Below are 21,121 nucleotides of genomic sequence, written 5' to 3' on the forward strand. Positions count from 1 at the left end.
GAGGCATGGCTGTGTTGAGATGTCATAGTAAACGCAGATCACTCCTGCTTCACTCCAGAGGTCAGCAGGGGCAACAATCCACAGTACATGTCTTGGAATCATGACTCAAACAAAGCACAACAGGTAAGCCAAGAACAGACCTTGGCTTCAGATCCTGGTTTGCTTGGAGCTAAAGAAACTACTACTGTAATTCTGTTTCAGCCACAACACTAAGCCAAGGATCTTGGTTTGCTGCTCCTGCTTGTCAGAAGGGACAATTAATGCAGGAGTGATCTGCATGTTAACAGTAAATCATAGCTTAGCATGACATGCAAACACACCCACTGATAGCCTTATATAAATCTGTCTGTTCCCCTCTTAAAGTAATCTAATCTAGCTGTCATCACATCTGGTGGAAGCAAATTCTAAAGCTTGGCTGTGCACTATGGACTACTTCATTTAGTCTGCTCTGCACTTCCCACCCTTCAACTTCATTTGATAAGATCAAAATCTGTATTGCAAGAGAAAAACTTCCCTCTATCCACTTTCTCCACACGCTGCCTAGTTCTATACACCTGTATGTCCCCCTGCCTGCTTTTCTTTTTTCTAAACTAAATAGCCCCAACTTTTCTCACAGGGCAGCTGTTCCGGCCTCTCTCCAATTCCCAGATGCTGGGGATAAATAGGGTACAGATATCACCATTATATCCTGCTGGTGAGTTCCACAAGGGCATATTGGATGTACTGGAAACAGTTCTGGATTACACAGACCTTTGGACTACACATCTACACATTTGGACACCTTAGAAATTTTTGACATGCAACTAAAAATTTAAGATGTGATCAAGCACTTGGGGCAAACCAGAGCTTACCTTTGCCTAAATATTTTTTTATTTTTTTATTTAACACCACCTATGAACATACTCCTTTCTAATGTGCAGATCTGAAAGTTCCTTAGCCAAAATCCTTATAATTCAGAAATATAAACAAGGGGAATAACAGGAGGAAAGGGTGAGGATAGAGGCAGCAGTAAACAAGTGAAGATTGTGACTGTTTCAGTTCCATGTACTTTGGCTTAGCTACAGCACAGCGTTGGATGTAAGGGTGAAACAGAAGCACAGGTGAAATGGCATATGCACTACACCTTACAAAGGGTAGCCAACATGGTGCCCTCTGGGAGTTTTGCACTACACTTGCCATCGGCCCCAGTCAACATGGACATTGGTACGGGACGATGGGAGTTGCTGTCCACAACATGTAGACAGCACCACAATGCCTAAACCCTGCCTTTCCAGGTAGGTGACAAGATGAAGTTTTCAAAACAAGAGGCAGCCCCCCCAAGACTTTCCTATACATATACAAAATAATAAGCTTCCATTTTCCTTAACAGATCCCTCATTATAATACACACACTAAGGCTCACCCATCTTTTTTTTTCCCATTCCCAGAGCTTAGGCCCTGAATGTTAAAAAATAAAATGCAAAAAGGTGACACATCTGAGCAAGTACAGAGTGCATTTCTTTCACCCCTGGCCAGTCTCCATATGTCTGGGTTTGGAGATGGAAAAGAGGGACTTCCAGGATATTTTTGACTCTTAATTCTTCTTTTTTTGGGTGGGGGGGGCGTTACTAAAACCAAGCCCCCTTGGCTGCCCTTGCAACTGCGACCACCGCCGCCACTCGAGGCCTTTTCCCCATTTCTCAGCCAGCTCGCTTCCCCATCCCTCTCCACCTGGTACCGTTGCCCAACTCTCCCCTTCACGAGCCATGCTGGCCCAACTCCCCCTTCTCAGTCGCCCCCCCATTCACTAACCCCCCGGAGCCCCCGGCCTCCTCCCACAGGCTCCGCCCTCCTCCGCCTCACCCTCCAGGGCGACTCAAGGCCTCTCTCCGCTCAGAGGGAAGCCGCCATTCCGGGACCTGCCGCGACGCACACACCAATTCAAAAAAGCGAGCGTCCGCTCCCTGCCCGCTTCCCATTGGCTGCCCTGACGCACCGGGGGGCGGGGTGGGCAGACGCTAAGCTCATGCTCCGGGATGCCGCCCTCCTATTGGCGCGTGGCTCCTTGGGGGGCGGGGCGAGCGACGTCACCGGGGCTCTGCTCCTCACTTTCTGTTTGCCTCTCGCGCGCGTCTCCATGGTTCACCGGCTTGTTTCCGAACGTTGGGTTCGGCGCCGCCCACCTACAAGGCGGTTTTCTATTGGCCGAGCCGGGTCTCCGTACCCAGTTTACGCCTAAGCCCCGCCGTGAAGGGGGGGTGAGCTTGACTGAGGATTGGCTGATTTGGGGAAGAGTCGTCTCCGCCCCCTCGCGCTCGTGCTCACTCTTTCAAACGGTTGTTAAATGGGCGGGGGTGGGAGCGAAGGGGCCCGGATATTGCCATGTCGCCACTGTTCCCCTAAAAGGTTGCCCTTGCGGATAATCATAATAATCATAATAATAATAAATCTGAAGCGAACGTATGCACATTTAAAAACAATTCTCCTGACCACGCCTACTTTTCCCTCCCACGCGAGGATTCCTGGGAGTTGAAGTCTTAGGAGGAGAGTGAAAAGCAGACGCTAATCGATTCTTCCCTTAGAAATCTAATCCCCTCATTTTTTCCCCTCTCCTCCTTTGGAGAAAGGAAAGATCTGTTGCAATGGGGGAAATAATTCAACATAATTATTAATTGTATTAATATTTAATAATAATAATAATAATAATAATAGAATTTGTTGGTCGCTTTAACTTGCCCAGGGCAACCCAAAGCACTTAACAATAAACCCCACACAGATGCATTAAAACCAAGATGAAAGCAAAATGCATTAAACTGATCAAAGCAAGATATATATCCCAGGATATATTGGCTGTGAAGGCACACAAAAGCGTGTTTATTATTATGCTGCTTGTTAAATTGTGGGTGAAGATATCAGACGACACAGCAATTCTTCAAACAGCTCTTGTTTATTCACAGGACAGGACAGAACTGAACTGAAGGATTCAGCCAGCCTGCTTATATAGAGCTCCATTACAGTGCAAACAGTAACCACTTTCTGTAACTATCCAATCACTGAACGTCACTTTCAATCCCTTATTTGCATATGTGGACCTGAGTGAAAACTATCTGGAGTATCCCCCCTGCTGGCCCAGGGTGAGAGGTTCAGTACATATGCAGAATTGGACAAATTGACTGGGAAGATTTGATATCAGAAAGACCAAAAGTTTATCGAGGACTGGGGGAAATTTACAGAATATCTGAAAAATATATGTGATGTACAGACAACGCTTTTGAAGAGACTCTGTGAGATAGTAAGAAATATTGCAAAAAAGAGAGTAAGAGGAAAAGGAGTTGGGAAAGGCAATATCATGTTTAGAAATGCGTCAACAAATAGAAATTTTACGAAAGATTGACAGAGAAACTGAGGGAAGTCAAAAATTGAAGAATGAGTGCAAAATAATTTGTTGACTGTATAAAATTTGTTTGGAAAATGAATAAAAATTATTTTTTTAAAAAAAAAATAGAAGTTCAGTACATAACATTGCCGACTGTATATGCTACAGTGGTAGTGCTGTGCTTTGCCTTTTTTAAAAAAAGGCTTATGCCAGATATGGACAAAGGCGCGGGATACCAAACGAACACATCAGAAGTGTTGGCCTGCTGAGCTTGCGTGCTAAACTGTGAAGACTTGACAACAGCCATACCTCCAGAGCAAAAGAGCTCATACTGCAAGCATACAAATGTCCCTTGTTTCTAAATATCTGTACTGGGCTCCCAGCACCATAACAAGGCAAGGAAACAAGGCAAGGAAGCACCACATTCTGAAATGCCATGAATAGAACAAGGACTCCATAATCCTTCAGATGTGTCATCACATGGACAGGTTGCGGAGCGATGGCCGACGAGATCAGCAAAGCGCAGGTGGTGCAGCCGGGCAGGGACACCATCTTTGCGAAGATCATGTGCAAAGAGATCCCCGCAAAGATTCTCTTTGAGGACGAGAAGTGCCTTGTGCTCCATGACATTTCCCCACAAGCTCCAACCCATTTCTTAGCGGTTCCCAAGAAGCCCATTGCTCTTGTTGCAGGAATTTATGTATAGGCTGGGGGGGGGGTGTTGCCCCTCCAGCAGATATCATGCACATGCCGCCCACTACCAAAACCAGCACAATCACTTTTGCGATTTGTCCCCACAAAACACTTCATCACAGTTTCTTCCCATCTATTCAAAGGGCCTTTGCTGCACAATACCAAATGTAAGAATTCACTGATAAATGTATCTATGTACTGGCTCACTAGAAAACTTCAGAAATTCATATAGACATGTGAGCTTAGCTACTCAGCAGCCCCTCTGCCTGATAATCCCTGGCATCCTGATACCTGAGTGCCAGACAGGTAGCCATTCCAAAATAACAAACCCAGATGAAGACAAAAGGGTGTGATTAACTTGGCTGGGAAACAGGGAAATGTAAAGATCTCTTTTGTTACACTTGATGGGTGTTCGGTGGAGGGCAAGGAGAACCATGGGGCAGGGTCCAGGATGCTCAGATTACTGCCACCAGACCTCCCCTTTCATGATGTAACCATGATGTATTAGTGATGTAGTTGGGGGGTTGAAATATACTCAGAGTCGCAAAGTGATTTCATGCTCTTTATTCAGCTCATAGTGGTGAGGAGGAATGAATGAAAGTCCCCTCAAGGTATCTGCTTTATATACATTATTTACACAATGGGCTGCACATGATTGGCTAATTCCGGAATTCTACTGTAAGCCAATCAGGTTGTGGATTCACTTCTATCTGGAGCATGATTGGGTGGTTCCTGCCAACCAATCATACTGCTGCATTCTGAATCCTATTGTTCTAGGACCAATCAGACTGCTGCCTTTTGGATCCTATTGTTCTAGGACCAATCAGACTGCTGCAGTTTGGATCCTATTCAACTCAGTACATAACAGGGGTGTAACATGGGGATTAGCAGCTAATAAAAGTTTGGGGGCTCTTTTGTTTGGGGCTTCCATCTTGTTCCACCTTGTGGCAGGTTCCACCTTGTGGCAGGTCGCGACAGTCTTCAATAAAGACCAAGCCTACTGGCTGCTGTTTTGCTCTGGTATTCCTGTCCGGTGTCCTTGTTTTTTGTCCAAGGGAGCCCTCAGATTTCTCTGTTAACACTCTGTTATCTCAAGTGCAAGATTCTGATGAAGCTCTTATTGGACACTTAATTACTGCGGGCAAGAAATGTGTAACTGAATTAGGCTTGACAAGGGGATACCAAATGGTGGTGAATGAAAGGTCGAATGGTCGTCAGTCTGTCTACCATGTGCACCTCCATGTCCTCAGTGGCTGTCAGATGGGTTGGCCTCCAGGTTAAGAAAGTGGGGAAGAAATGACTCTATATAGGCCCTCGTGTACCCCATGAGGGGAAAGGAGCAGTTTTTTTTACTTATATCACCCCCAAACTATCTCTTGAACACCCTCAATAAATGTTTTCAAAATCCAACTATGATCAATAACTTCAGCCACTTAACCTTTCCTGTGGAGTACAATAGAAGTTTGTGCAATCATTGTTCAATAAAGTTATAAGCATGTTGGCTCATTTTTTAAAAGTGCCATCACATACTGTACACCAAGCACCTCTCTAAACTAAAGTGTCAGACCTCACATTATTGGTCTTGCAAAGGATGCCAGGAAGGTGTTATCTAAAATTCTAAATCACAATACTCCAGACAGAAACCCATCTCCAGAATGGAATGCCTGTGAGAACTAGACCTTACTTCTGAGTATACATGCATGTGACCGACTGTATCTCATTGGCATGAGCTTGTGAATCATATACAGGAAGCATGTATAGAAAATTGACTCAGTGTATTTACTCAGTTTCAACATGACCCACCCAAGGAATGTTTGCTCTCAGTGTGAGAGAAGCTCATTTCTTACTGGAAAGCTGCAGTTCCAGCTTTTTCTGCTAGGGTTTTTTATTTAGCAGGGTTAGGCTTTCTTCTCTTCCACATTGCAGTGTCCACAAGGGGTTGCAACTGGAACATCAGTCTTAATGGCTGAACACCACTTGAAGCTCAACCCCAGGTCAATGGCACCCATTTGCCACTGGTCAAATTAAGACAGCAGGAGGCTGTCTTGTAAGCCAGTCCTAAATTAAATATGATATGTTTTATGTTGTTAAAGTTGCAAAATATATCTGATAAGAAAGGAAGTATTGACTATATTTCAGTTTTCCAAAAAGAAATCTTTTTCCTGTTCAAATTTTTTAAATGGTCAAATTTCCCATGAATTTTACATTGCTAGAGCTGGCCCAGTTTGGGGATCACCTGGTTGTGCCCTATTCTTTTTGCACAGCAGCAATCTTTGTGTTTTAACTATTTGTCTATTTGTATTATTTGTTATACTGCTTAATATAATAAAAATCTGCAAATGGTTTACATCAAAACAATAGAAATACAACAATATTCAATAGGGTTTCCTAAAAAATAAATGAAATAACGCATAGCATAGCAGGTAAGCTGCTTCTTCCAGCTTCAAGCCATGGAGAAAATATGTTTTCTTTTATACTATTTACCAAGACAGATGTTGAGGTGAATAAATCAGGAGATGTGATGTCTGCATCACTGGAGGTGCAAACTGACCTCTACTCTGGCTGGCTGTATCCTCTCACTCCCCCATCTCAATGGCATCCTAAGGCTTTTAGCTCTATCTTGTCAGCCACCATCTGTAAATGATCTTACACAATTAGACTCACATGATAGCTTCAAAGATTGCAGATTCAACTTTATTAGCCCGAGATCAAAAGGTTCTGGGACAAATGCAAGAAATTCCAGGATGATTCCATCATGCATTCCTATTCACTACCTCTTGGGCAGACCACTGTATATTTAACCAGAGGAGTCTCCCATCTCTGAATACCAAAGAGAACAAAACTTCCCTTGTCTATGATCATGAGGGGCAGGTTTATGTAAACCAATCATGTTTACATGAAATAAATCCTGCTTAGGGTTGTGTAGTATGACAAACCTAGACAGCATCTTAAAAAGCAGAGACATCACCTTGCTAACAAAGGTCCGTATAGTAAAAGCTATGGTTTCCCCAGTAGTGATGTATGGAAGTGAGAGCTGGACCATTAAGAAGGCTGATTGCCGAAGAATTGATGCTTTTGAATTACGGTGCTGGAGGAGACTCTTGAGAGTCTCATGGACTGCAAGAAGATCAAACCTCTCCATTCTTAAGGAAATCAGCTTGAGTGCTCACTGGAAGGACAGATCGTGAAGCTGAGGTTCCAATACTTTGGCCACCGCTTGAGAAGAGAAGACTCCCTGGAAAAGAAACTGATGTTGGGAAAGATGGAGGGCACAAGGAGAAGGGGATGACAGAGGACGAGATGGTTGGACAGTGTTCTCGAAGCTACCAGCATGAGTCTGACCAAACTGCGGGAGGCAGTGGAAGACAGAAGGAGTGCCTGGTGTGCCCTGGTCCATGGGGTCACGAAGAGTCGGACACGACTAAACGACTAAACAACAACAACAGGTTGTGTACATGCTATACAATTAAAGCACACCCCTGCTGACAGAATCCTGGGAACTGTAGTTTGCTATGAGTGAGAAGAATTGATAGGAGACACACACACCCCAATTAAACTACAGTTCCCTGGATTCTTGGTTGAGACAGGACATGCTTTAAAGGTGTGCTGTAAGTGAGGCTGCTTACATACACTACATTTAAGGCACATTTCCCTCCAAACAATCATGTGAACTGTAGTTTGCTAAGGGTTCCTGTAGCTCTGTGAGGGGTAAACTACAGTTCCCATGATTCTTTGGGGAGGGGGTGTTATTTAAAAGTACAGTGTTTACAGAGCCTGAGCCTCATTTAACTCAGTGGGGATAACATCTGAGAAAACAAGGATGAAGTAGGGTTCCTTTTACAGGGAAAATTCTCCAGGAAATGGTATCTACCTCTCAAAACACGTTGTGCAAATATATCATCCTTCCACAATGAAAGGAAGTCAGCCAAGAGTCCTTGATTTTACCAAGGCAATATTTCATCATTTTAATATTTCATCACACTTACCCTCTTGAACATAAAACCAAGTTGGAAATTTGGGTAAGCTACACTTGACATACTGTGTATAATGAAGTACCACTTGCTGCTTTTTGTAAGGGTAAGCTGAGGGGGGCAGCAAGGAGAAGAGAACACATAACCCTTTTTTCTGCCAGCTGTTTTCCCACTCCAGAAGCACAAGCTCATAAGCCAGTCTCCCTGAGACCACTGGGTTTACTTTAAGGGAAAGTATGTAGGAGATTGAAACTTGCGACATCTTCATCGCTTCCATCCAGCTCTGAACTTCTTGTTCTGCTCCCGAGCTCCTGAATCCATGACCCCCAAGCACTGTGTCTGCTGAGCTATTACTTGCCTGAACAAAGGTCTCTTTCTTACTTCCAAGTAAGAGACTCTGTCTTCATGTCTTGGGCAGCAGCCAGGACAGCAAATGTGGACTGGAGGTCACTGGGGCTTGGACATTGCGATATTGCAGAAAAGCCTTAGACAATTCTTCTTCAGCTACAAAAATCTTCAGTAGCATAATATATTATGTGAATTTGCCCTCTGAGCCCATGCCCTTTTCCAGCTGTAAGCCACTGAAGATGATTTTATAAGTCAAAACGTGTCTGGCATGTTATTTGAAACACACTCCTTGAAAAGCATTTGACAGATGCATTCAAGCAACAGAGCGATATACTTTAGGATACTGTACATCAGAGCTTTCCAAACTGAATGTCATGACATGTTAGTGTGTCACCTGCAGTGTGTGGGTGTGTCACGCAAAGGTGCTAAAAAGCACAGTTTTGGTGTGAAGTCAAGCCAAGCCATTCTTGCTTAAGTTAAAGAAACTATATGTCCTCCCCCCCTTCTCTCTTTGTGTGTTTGTGTGAGAGAGGGGGGAACCACAGCAAAAAAAGCATGGTTTTTTTGGAGCCACAAAAATGGTAAATGACAACAATCTTGGAAATGTATGTTATTATCTTACAAATCATATATTTTCAAAAATATAAATGAAATGTTTTCATGTGTTATGTTGTGTCCCCATACATTTCGTTATTACCATTCATGTGTGTGTGTCCGTATCTCTTGTAAGGTGTTAGTTTAACCTCTGGTTTGCTAGTAAAACTGAATTACAACGCCACAAAATACTGAATGTCTAAGAAGTGTGTCACCAACAGGAAAAGTTTGCAAAGCTCTGCTGTGCATTGATGTGATCTTATACAAAGTATCTGCTTTTCAGCTTTGGTCACAAATGATTGCTGGATGTTATTGTATACAGTACAGTGCTACCTTGGTTCCCAAACACCGAAAACCTGCAAGTGTTCCAGTTTTCGAAAGTTTTTCGGAAGCCGAACATCCAATGCAGCTATCAGCTATTGCTTCTAGGGGGCCTGCCCCAATCAGAAGCAGTGCCTTGGTTTTCGAACATTTCGGAAGTCAAACAGACTTCCAGAACGGATTAAGTTTGGTGCTTTTGTTTTTGCTATTTATTTTACTTTTTTGTTTTTGAGGCTTTTTCAGTTCATTTGTTTTTGTGATTGTGGAACCCAGTTCAGCTACTAATTGATTGATTGTGTGACTGCGGAAATGGATAAAAGCCCCCCATCCAAACAATGACTATCATCAGTGCAGGTAAGAAAAAATAATAATTTTAATTTTTATCATCTGCAATACTGTCTTATTTATTTTATAGTACAGTACATTGATTATTGCTTTCATTTTATGGATCAGTGGTCTTGTCAGATAGTAAAATTCATGTTAAATTGCTTTTTTTAGGGGTTGTTTTTAAAAGACTGGAATGGATCAATCCATTTTGCATTACTTTCTATGGGAAAGCACACCTTGGTTTTGGAACGCTTTGGTTTTGTAACAGACTTCCAGAACGGATTAAGTTTGAGAACCAAGGTACCACTGTACTCTGTTGGCCATAGGCTTAATTCTTTGTAAAGTTTTTAAATCCTTTTGCATTCATGTTATAAATACATGGTTTCATTTAGTCCCTGGGATGGTATTCAATGGACTTTTTGCTCAAGGATGAAGTGCAGGCAGTTTCCTCTCTCTTCTCCCCAGATCTGGGGAAGAAAGGTAGGAGAGAACATTCAATTGCTACAGTAACAGACCATTCGCCTTAGCGTTGCTTGAACACAACCCCTTGACTTTATTCCTTTGGCTCAAAAATGCCACCCACTCACACTCAACACAGGCTCAGGTTGTCATGACTCCTCAAACTGATGAACAAACTCCTCCATCTCTTCAGCTTCTACATTTCAGCCCTTGCCCATGTTGCGTCAGTGTTAAAAGCCAGCAGGGAGCTCCTCCTGCTCAATCTGTCAAGCACCTTTCAATGTCCCTAAAAAAGGGCTTTTCAAAAAACGATGATTTAAAAATAATTGCACTGAACACTCAGATAAAGTGCCAAAATAGAAAAACGGAAAATTAACAGGCTTTGCTTGATGTGGGAGGCATCTCTCTGCTTTGTAGATGGGGAAGTGGATTGTGTGGGTGATTAACCTTAAAGTAAAATAAGGAGGATATGGGAAGCAGTAAATGAAATGTGAAGGCATAAAATTGACTGAACCTAATGTTTTTCAAATTTATTCGTTTTATTCCTCTTTTACACTCAGACTTTGTGAGTTGTAAAGGACGGTTTTTGCATTTACTGGCTCTTTTTATTGATAAACGCCCAGCAAGTTGTTTTACACTTACAGCATAGACGTAACCCAGGGTCTGGTATAAATAATGTAGCCTGGGTCCAATTTCTCTTTTATGTGCTAAATTATTGGGAGTCGTTTCTTCATATCATTCAGACTTTGGTTTCTGGCCTGTTTAGACTGCAAAACTGGAGCCAGCTGAAGCAAAATGCTTTACAGTAGTTTCCAAAATTTCTCCAGTTCTGAGGGCAAATTTTGCTGTAATGCAATAAATCCATGATCAATCGGTCTCTTTCAGAGATGTTATCCTGCATGTATGACATTAGATCTGTTGGCATGTTAATGCTGTGAACCGCTCCATCCTATGCTCAGCTTGTAAAAGGTAAAGGGACCCCTGACCATTAGGTCCAGTCGCGGACGACTCTGGGGTTGCGGCGCTCATCTTGCTTTATTGGCCGAGGGAGCCGGCGTACAGCTTCCGGGTCATGTGGCCAGCATGACTAAGCCGCTTCTGGCGAACCAGAGCAGCACACGGAAACGCCGTTTACATTCCCGCCGGAGCGGTACCTATTTATCTACTTGCACTTTGACGTGCTTTCAAACTGTTACGTTGGCAGGAGCAGGGACCGAGCAACAGGAGCTCACCCCGTTGTGGGGATTCGAACTGCCAACCTTCTGATTGGCAAGCCCTAGGCTCTGTGGTTTAACCCACAGCACCACCCGCATCCCTTCAGCTTGTATATATGTGTAAATAAAACCATATATCCTAAACACATCCACAGCCTTCATTCCGAGGAAACCAAACACTGGGTTAAGCTCAGGCACCCCTCTCAGAATTTGGGGTACCACACAACAGTACAGTGGTACCTCGGGATAAGTACTTAATTCATTCCAGAGGTCCATTCTTAACCTGAAACTGTTCTGAACCTGAGGTACCACTTTAGCTAATGGGGCCTCCTGCTGCCGCTGCGCCGGTGGAGCACGATTTCTGTTCTCATCCTGAAGCAAAGTTCTTAACCTGAGGTAATATTTCTGGGTTAGTGGAGTCTGTAACCTGAAGCGGATGTAACCCGAGGTACCACTGTATCAATTGCTAAGTAGCAAGCAGTTAAGAGTCTTAGAGGCCCATGCTTTAAGCCCATTCTTTATGATTGCTTCACTTCTGCCAGGATTATTTTCCTTGTTTGTCTCATTTATAGCCACCATCTCTTTCAGTCAAGCTGCCTAGAGTCTGTGGTACTCATCTCGTCTGGCTTCTCATTGGCTGGATTACACATTTTCTCATTCATGCTCTGTACACCATCCGTCTTCCAAAAGCAGGGATTTACACACACACACACACCCAAAAAATGCTTTCTATGCTGCATGCAGGCTACTGCCAAAGAAACAGGTTTAGCTCTCAGACCCACTCTGTTTATCTAAGGAGGAATCTCGACATTTCTTTTCAGCGATCCTGATATTTCTTTCCAATGCGCAATGGTAATTTATGTTCTGCTTACAGGTAGGTTCACACAAACGGTACCTACCAAAGTGGAGGGAAACACCAAATTATTGAAGACAGCATATAACATTTTGCTATATGGAGAGACTTTAGATGAGATGGTAAAATCGGCACAAATAAAAATGGGCTCAGGATGTTGGGCATAATATACAGTTGGAGGAATGGGAAAGGTTATGGGAAACAAATTGTATATTATTAAGAGAAAATTATTTGAAATGATATATAGATGGTATATCACACTGGAAAAAAATTGCAAAAATGTACAAAGCAGGATCTAAGGTATGTTGGAGATGCAAAGAGAAAGATGGTACTTTTTTCATGTATGGTGGGAATGCAAGAAGGTTAAAGAATATTGGGAAATGATATAGAATGAATTGAAAAAAATGTTGAAAAAAAGCTTTGTTAAAAAACCAGAATCTTTCCTGCCCAGAATTTTAGATCATGATATAAGAGAAGGAAACTGGAGATTGTTTATGTATGCGACAGCAGCAGCAAGAATTTTATTAGCACAAGTATGGAAAACAGAGAAAACGCCAACAAAAGAAGAATGGCAAGTTAAGATTATGGACTACACGGAACTGGCTAAACTGACAGAGAGGATACATGAGAGAGACAACATTGATTTCAAAAAGGAGTGGGAACCATTTATAAGCTATGTAAAAAGACAGTATAAAGATTTGGACTCATTGGCAGGTGTTGACTAAACTTTCACAACTATATAAGAGGTAAAACCAGCAGGATATAGAATTTGTTTAATAAATCAATACGGAAATACGGGGGAAGCCAAGGAGGGGGGAGGGGAGAAATATGGATACATAAATTGTTCAATTAAGATTTGTGGAAAAATTGTTGTTATAATTTGAAAATTAAATAAAAATTATTTTTAAAAAATAAAAATAAATAAGGTCCCCAAACCTAATCTGCAGGTTGTCATCTGATTAGGTTTTATTCTGATTCTGATTTGATTCTAGGATGTATTTTAATTGATTGCTTGGTTTTATCTTGATGTGTTATATAATTGATGTTAGCCACTCTGAGCATAGTTTTGGCCGGGGAGGACTGGGTATAAATATTATTATTATTATTATTATTATTATTATTATTATTATTAATTCTGGAAACAAGTGCCATGAGACATAAGTGGGAGGAGAAACAATAGTGAGAAGGACAAGTAACTTAAATCAGCTCGGTTGGTCAGAGTGTAGTGCTGATAATGCCAATGTTGCAGGTTCAATCCCCATTATGGGACAGCTGCATATTCCTGCATTGCAAGGGGTTAGGCTAGATGATCCCCAGGGTCCCTTCCGACTCTACAATTCTATGATTCTTTGATTCCTTCCCATGCATAGCTGTCAACTTACAGATTTGAAAATAAGGGACCAGCAGCCTCAAAAATAAGGGATCAGCAGCCAAAATAAGGGATTTTCCAAGCACAGGTATGTTCAGCTTCTGAGCCCCTCCGAGCCAAAGGCAGAAAGCCCAGTCAGCAGCCAAACGAAGCCTCAAGCGGTGGCTCCCACAGTGCAGCAACCCGGCAAAGGGGATGCATCAAGGAAAACCACCGTCACCTCTCCGCTGGGAAATGCTGAGCAAAGGCGAGTCCCCAGGCAACACGGCCGATTTGATTGGCACAAGGCATGCAAGCTCCACCCCCCCAGTCGTTCTTATACTCCTTATTGGGTGAGCAACGCAGCCAAGCAACACAGTTGGAGCCTCCCTCCTCCCTGGCTGGCAGGGAGAGAGGGAGAGGAGCTGCTTCCTTTGAAACCCGGGAAATTTAAGGAACATCATCAATAAGGGACAGCAGCGGGACACGGCGCTGGGATAAGGGACTTTCCCGCCAAATAAGGGGCGGTTGACAGCTATGTTCCCATGATCACAGCTGTGCTTTTCAGTGGCAAAAAAAAAGTGCAATATACCTAAAATGTATGTGGACTATGGAGGGGGGGAAACCAAGTAATCTCCATTGAATCTAATAAAATGTTCTGGGCATGCAGCCACAGTCAAACAAATTAGGGATGAAATCCCAAAGAGAAATGAATTAAGCAGTTGCTTCAGGCAACACAGAAAATGGAGGTTCATATGAGAGTGCAGCTCTCTGAGTGTCTCTCTGAGAAAATAAGCCCTACAACAATGAAAGCAATTTCAGACCAAGGGCTGTACAGTGGTACCTTGGTTCTCAAACCTAATCCAAAACCAAGGCACGCTTTCCCATGGAAAGTAATGCAAAACGGATTAATCCGTTCCAGACTTTTGAAAACAACCCCTTAAAAAGCAATTTAACATGAATTGTACTATCTAACGAGACCACTGATCCATAAAATGAAAGCAATAGTCAATGTGCTGTACTATAAAATATATAAGACAGTACAGTGGTACCTCAGGTTACATAAGCTTCAGGTTACATATGCTTCAAGTTACAGACTCTGATAACCCAGAAATAGTACCTCGGGTTAAGAACTTTGCTTCAGGATGAGAACAGAAATCGTGCTCTGGTGGCGCAGCAGCAGTGGGAGGCCCCATTAGCTAAAGTGGTGCTTCAGGTTAAGAACAGTTTCAGGTTGAGAACGGACCTCCGGAACGAATAAAATACTTAACCCGAGGTACCACTGTACTCTACGGGTGACAGAGGATAGCATGGGGATTGGGGGTCAGTGCACAGGAACCAGAGCATCACCAAAGCCAAAGGGGCCGCTGTCTCCAGAAACACAGCGGGCTCTGAGGTGTAGGGAGTAGTAGGAGGGGAGCTCTAGGAGGCTGAGGCAGGCAAGGGCCCACAGCCCAGCTCCCTAGCTGGCCGGGTGGGGCTCACCAACTCTGAGAGGAGGTGTGCGATTACTCAGCTGAATTAGGCTCAGGACAGGAAGTCCTCCTGTGTGTGAGGGGAGCACCCTGTTGCAACAGTTCAATAAAGATCAGGCTTACAACTTTGCTTCTCAATATTCTCTGGTTGGCCTCTGTTATTTTCTCCTACCAATGGAGAACCTACAAAGGACTCTGTAATGGCTCTTGTGTTCCCCATAAGGGAATAAGTGCAGGTTTTGTTTATTACAGAGCCCAGGCGCATGCTGGTACAAAAGCCAAGCAGAGCCAAGGTGCTGTGTCTGCTCAACTGCCCTTGTTGATGGACCTTGACTTGGATGTTTCTGGATCTTCATGGGACTGTGCTTTGGGTTTGACTCCACACTGAATCCTGACTGCTGGACTTCAGACTTGGCTACTTGGAATTACCCCAAACCTCATTTCCTGGACTTTGGACTTTGCTTGTGTGGATTGCGCACGCCCTCCCCTCCCCCACTTTGAACTTGGCATACTGACTTGCTGCCAAGTAGGCCAGGGGTTCAGGACACTGTATAAATTTTACTAAAGTAAATAAAAGTAAATGAACTTCTATGTTCTGTTTACAGACTGCACAGCCCCATGATTCCACAGAGCAGGGCAATAAATAGATAAACTTGAAATGGAAAAACATTTTCTACTAGCGCATCAAGTGTAGAGTGTGGCCATCAGATTTTAATCTTTATTTGGCCTCCAAGCATTTGATCTTAATTCCCCCAACTGCACAACCTTCAGTGCTTGAGTTCTGGAAGTTGTCTTTGTTCGCTGTACACTTTGCTTGATTTCTGCTAGGCTTGCTCTGTCAGATGGAAACAGACTTTTCTCCGAGATTCCGAAAGAGCTGCAGAATTATAAAGCAAAGGAACAGGGAATGTAGAAATAATCCAGAGAATTCCCACATATTGCAACATCTGGGCAATTCAAGTGTCATCCAGAAAAGCTTTACAGTCACTGCCAAATACTTAAACACTCTGACTTACCAAGAGGAATGTTCTGAGACAGTGGTACCATTGGGAACGGCTTTGGGGCAAACATCCAAGGACCCAAATTCAGCTGGGCTGCCTGGTCACATATTGAAGCAAGCAAAAGAAGGCATGTAAGCCCCCACCCTCTGCAAAAATTATTATTATTATTATTATTATTATTATTATTATTATTATTATCATCATCATTATTATTTCATATACCACCCTTCATCTGAAATTTTTTTGGGGGTTCACAAGATAAGAATACAGGAAAGAAGCACAAAATAATAGTTAAAACAATAAAATACCCCCGACACATTTAAAAGCCAATAGAATATTAATCAGGAAAAAGCCTGGTTGAAGAGAAAGGTTTTCAACTGCAATGCACTCTACGTGGGGCTACCTTTGAAGGTGACCCGGAAACTGCAATTAATCCAGAATGCAGCAGCTAGACTGGTGACTGGGAGTGGCCGCCGGGACCACATAACACCGGTCCTGAGAGATCTGCATTGGCTCCCAGTTCGTTTCCAAGCACAATTCAAAGGGTTGGTGCTGACCTTTAAAGCCCTAAACGGCCTCGGTCCAGTATACCTGAAGGAGCGTCTCCACCCCCATCGTTTAGCCCCCGACACTGAGATCCAGCGCCGAGGGCCTTCTGGCGGTTCCCTCATTGCGAGAAGTGAGGTTACAGGGAACCAGACAGAGGGCCTTCTCGGTAGTGGCACCCGCCCTGTGGAATGCCCTCCCTTCAGATGTGAAGGAAATAAGCAGCTATCTTTTCTTTAAATGACATCTGAAGGCAGCCCTGTTTAGGGAAGTTTTTAATATTTAATGCTGTATTGTTTTTAACATTTGATTGGAAGCCACCCAGAGTGGCTGGGGAAGCTCAGCCAGATGGGCGGGGTATAAATAAATTATTATTATTATTATTATTATTATTATTATTATTATTATTATTATTTTCACCTGGCACCTAAAGGTGCATAATGAAGATGCCAGATGAACTCTCCTGGGGAGGTAATTCCACAAACAGGGAGCCTCTGTTGACACCTTCTGTACCTCTTGTAGCCTCCTTGCCTCTTAGCACCCCCAGGTAATTCCCACCCCCAAGGGGCCTATCAACCACTTTGGGAACCACCAGTCAAGCCTGATGAAGAGCTCCAGAGGCTGGAAGCTTGCCCAATACTTTGTCACACAGTTCTGAAGAGTTATTGGTAACTGGAGTGCTGGGAAATTCTGGGTGACCTCAGGCCCAGTTCTGAATGCAGTTCTGAGAAGTTAAAGGCGGCCTCTGGCCCAGAAGCCAAATGCAGGACTTTTGCCTGACTGAAATGTTCCTTGAACTGTGAACATGCTTGGGGGATGGATAGCTGGGTATTTGTAGAAGCTTCTGAATTCTCCGTCATTTCCATTGTGTTTCAGAGTGTTTTCGCCAGCTGTTCACATGAACATGGCTTAATTAGCACCAGAGTCATTTCTGTTTGTGTACATACCAGGGTTTGGGTATATTTTTTACCCCATGCAAAGGTGTTCACACTTTGCTTGGAGCCAAGCTAGGAAGGGCATCCCAGGGTGTGACATTTGTTTGAGAAAGAGCACATCAAATGATAGCATTTCACAACTAAGCATAGGATACATTTGCATTTTGGATAGAAGGTGAATATGCAGTTAAAACCCCCAACACTGGGAACGCAGTGAATGCCAATCAAAATGACCAAAGGGATGGAGTAACTCAGTTCCCACACTGGGAGCTTTCAAGTTTTGAGAAAAGGCGAGTAAGTGGCAGCACGATAAAAGTTTATAAAATTAGGCAGGGCATGAAGAAAGCGGAAAAAAGCTCCCCCCACCGCTCTCATAACACTGACCCAAATGAAGCCAAATGCCAGAAGATTCAGGACAGACAAGAGTACGCATTTATTCAAGCTCTGTCACAAGAGACTAGGGCCCTGCGGGACTTGACATCTTTCCGCAGAGCCTGCAAGACAGAGCTGTTCCACCAGGCCTTTGGTTTGGACTCAGTCAGACCCTTATGTTTCCCTCCCCTTATGGTTTTGACTTTTAAACTGAGGCTGCATTTTAACCTGTATTTTAACCAGTTTTTTTCTTTTTCTTTTTATGTTTTTACTGAAATTTTATTGATGTTAGCTAGCCTGAGCCTGGCTCTGGCCGGGGAGGGCGGGGTATAAATAAAAATTATTATTATTATTATTATTATTATTATTATTATTATTAAGCACTGCATTGTTGGAACCATGGAACTCCCACTCCATAGGAGCCAATTCCTAGGGGCAGAGGTCCCTTCAGCCCTCCAGTAAAATACTTGAGGGGTCTGCCCCCCCCCAGTTGATGGGCATTGCCATTCAGATGGTGTGTGTGCCGTGTCATGTGGTTTTATTGAATATTTTATTGAGTTGGCACCCCTGTTCTCTCCCCAGGAGGCAGTGATGTTCACCAACTTGGATGGCTTAAAGCAGTGTTTTTCTTCTAGGGGGGAAACGGTGCTGCTACTGCGTACCCTTGAGTACCCCCAGAAAAAAAGCACTGACTTTAAGACAGCATTAGACAAATTCATGGCGGGCAAGGCAATCAGTGGCCAAAAGCCACAATGCTTGCACTCCTGTCAGAGGCATCATCCAGGGTGCATGCATCCCACGGGAGAACAGGATGCCGGACTGGAAGGGTAATGAATGGGCCCTGATCCAGCAAGGTTCTTCTTCTTGCTATGTCCTTTGTGTGAGCACAGCCTTCGTTGTTTCCCTGGGACCTTAATTCTGGGCGAGTCAGAATGTTGTTGTTTAGTCATTTAGTCATGTCCGACTCTTCATGACCCTCTGGACCAGAGCACGCCAGGCACTCCTGTCTTCCACTGCCTCCTGCAGTTTGGTCAAACTCATGTTAGTAGCTTCGAGAACACTGTCCAACCATCTCGTCCTCTGTCGTCCCCTTCTCCTTGTGCCCTCCATCTTTCCCAACATCAGGGTCTTTTCCAGGGTGTCTTCTCTTCTCATGAGTTGGCCAAAGCACTGGAGCCTCAGCTTCAGGATCTGTCCTTCCAGTGAGCACTCAGGGCTGATTTCCTTCAAAATGGAGAGGTTTGATCTTCTTGCAGTCCATGGGACTCTCAGGAGTCTCCTCCAGCACCAGAATTCAAAAGCATCAATTCTTCGGCGATCAGCCTTCTTTATGGTCCAGCTTTCACTTCCATACATCACTACTGGGAAAACCATAGCTTTAACTATCAGGACCTTTGTTGGCAAGGTGATGTCTCTGCTTTTCGACTTGGGCGAGTCAGAATAAAGGATGGTTTTCCTCTCCTGTCCTTGCACCGCTTGCGCTCGGCCCCTAGGTGTCTCTGCGCGCGGCTCGGCGCCAGCAGCGCCCCAAATGAAAACAATCGCAAGGACACGAGGGCTCGCAGGGGACGGAAGAGCCTGGACTTCCTCTGCTGGCTCTCCCCTCTGATTGGCTTGTGAAGGTTATGAAACCCTTGAATGGGCGCTGCGAGCAAACTTTGCCGCAAAAAAGTCACCCCTTCGCGAAAGGAGCCGGAGAGGCGAGGCTGCGCGCTCGAGCATCCCCACCGCCCGTCACCATGAAGTCCGCCGCGGTGCTCTTGGCTGGGCTGCTGGCTCTGACTGCCTATTATGTCTACTTGCCGTTGCCCAGCACTGTCTCGGAGCCGTGGCGGCTGATGCTGCTGGATGCTTCGTTCAGGGTGGCTCAGCAATCGGTAAGGCGGGGGACTCCCCCCGGCACGTCCTTTCTTCCCAAGCTAAACCCCTCTGTACCCCCTCCATCTCTCTCTCCCCCACCACCGCCTTGGGTTAAGAAGATAACGGCAGGCACCGCGCGGAGCGCACTGGCGATCGTACCCTCGGATCTCCGCGATCGCTTGAAGCAGAAATAACCGCTTCAGGGTCTAGATAGGCGGGGATCTTCTGCCTCTTTTGGGGGGCGGCTTGCAAGCATCTCTCAAGCGGATGTCGGCGGCGATGCTCAGCTCGCGCCGCGGTGCTGCAGTGAGAGCCGCGGGGCGCGCACCTAGGCGTGTGTTTGCTGTGCGTAATGGAGAAATCGGCGCTTTCCTTCCGTTTCTTTCCTCCTTCGCCGGCGACGTTTCAGCGTATCTCTTTTTTAAAAATGGGGGTGGTGGGCGCTTCCTCCTCCCCCCTTTTGCACCAGGTTGGCGAAAAGGGAATCGCGGGGGACGTTCAGCCTTTAAAATACAGCAAAGCAGCCGTTTCAGCGCCGGGCAAACCGGGCTCTCTCGCTTGACGCAGCAGATCGCGCTTGGTTCGTTCCGCTTTTCCAGCCTCCTCTCTCGCGGTCCCGCCCCAGGCGCCCTTTTCCGATCCACTGCGGCTCATGGCTCGTGGGAAGGGCATTGGAGGCGCTGCTCTGAACTGTTAATATTATTTATTACATTTGTAGACCGCCCTTGCTCCGAAGATCACAGGGCGGTGAACAGGGCGTGAAAATACAAAACGTGAACGCAAAATACATAACGAAACAAACAAAAGAAAAGCATTAACCCGCCCCAGTCTTCTTTCATGTAATCCAGGACAGAACTTGTGGCCCTCGGGATAGGAAGGCCTTGAGAGCTTCTAAAGGTCCCGGGTTCAATCCCAGGCAGCTTCTGGTAGGGCTGGGACATACTCCCTCTCTGAAACCCTGGAGAGCTGCTGCCAGCCAGTGTAGACAATATGTACTTTATTTTTCTTACATTTTTAAAATATCCAGTCTTTTTTCAAGGGGCTTTAGGTGGTGTAGTTGTTCTCCCCTTCTCCATCTTATCCTCAACAACAACCCTGTGAGGTAGGTTAGGCTGAGAGTTGGCGCCAGGCCCAAGGTCACCCAGGGAGCTTCACAGTCAAGTGGGAATTTGAATCTTAAGAACATCTGGGGTGTGCAAAGGGGCCCCCACCCCTGCTGTAGTTCCTCTAGGAAGGGCATTGTTTAGAAATCATTCCTGATTGCTAGGAATGGAGGACCCTTTCTGACATGCATGTGCATTTTCTAAAGGGGATTCAAGGTGTCTTGCCTTGTTCAGCTGCAAAAAATGTTTTAAAAAATTCTTCGTTGTATTCCTGAGTTGCCCCATAGCCAGGAGTCTCTGTGCAATAAAAAACATGTATTCAAAACATTTTCAAAACCCAATGCCC

At 44.6% G+C, this 21,121-nt stretch overlaps 3 protein-coding genes and 1 long non-coding RNA gene across 9 annotated transcripts in view; 3 read left to right on the plus strand and 1 right to left on the minus strand.

Annotated features, from left to right (window-relative positions):
* ECT2 (epithelial cell transforming 2) overlaps positions 1–2,054 on the minus strand; it is a 42,836-nt gene extending 40,782 nt beyond the window's left edge. For 3 of the 6 annotated variants that reach the window (XM_083613164.1, XM_083613163.1, XM_083613165.1), the window contains exon 1: positions 1,843–1,995. The gene's annotated coding sequence lies outside the window, so the exon portion shown is untranslated. Of the gene's footprint in view, positions 1–140; positions 260–1,842 lie in introns of those variants that run through there. The other 3 variants (XM_083613159.1, XM_083613157.1, XM_083613158.1) reach the window with 3 other exon arrangements.
* Positions 1–21,121, plus strand: part of LOC310762476 — a 531,937-nt gene that overhangs the window by 483,924 nt on the left and 26,892 nt on the right. The window lies entirely within an intron of this gene.
* LOC310763249 (adenosine 5'-monophosphoramidase HINT1-like) lies at positions 3,822–5,554 on the plus strand. Its single transcript, XM_083615135.1, has 2 exons — positions 3,822–4,055; positions 5,051–5,554. The coding sequence occupies exons 1-2, from the start codon at positions 3,855–3,857 to the stop codon at positions 5,327–5,329; spliced, it is 480 nt and encodes a 159-aa protein (XP_083471261.1). The 5' UTR covers positions 3,822–3,854; the 3' UTR covers positions 5,330–5,554.
* NCEH1 (neutral cholesterol ester hydrolase 1) overlaps positions 19,287–21,121 on the plus strand; it is a 28,727-nt gene continuing 26,892 nt past the window's right edge. Inside the window, exon 1 of the mRNA XM_083613436.1 lies at positions 19,287–19,689. Coding sequence (XP_083469562.1) covers positions 19,438–19,689 — 252 coding nt within the window. The 5' untranslated portion in view covers positions 19,287–19,437. The remainder of the gene's footprint in view (positions 19,690–21,121) is intronic.

This window comes from Podarcis filfolensis (genome assembly GCF_964270895.1).
Source record: "Podarcis filfolensis genome assembly, chromosome: 5".
Lineage (NCBI taxonomy): Eukaryota > Metazoa > Chordata > Lepidosauria > Squamata > Lacertidae > Podarcis > Podarcis filfolensis.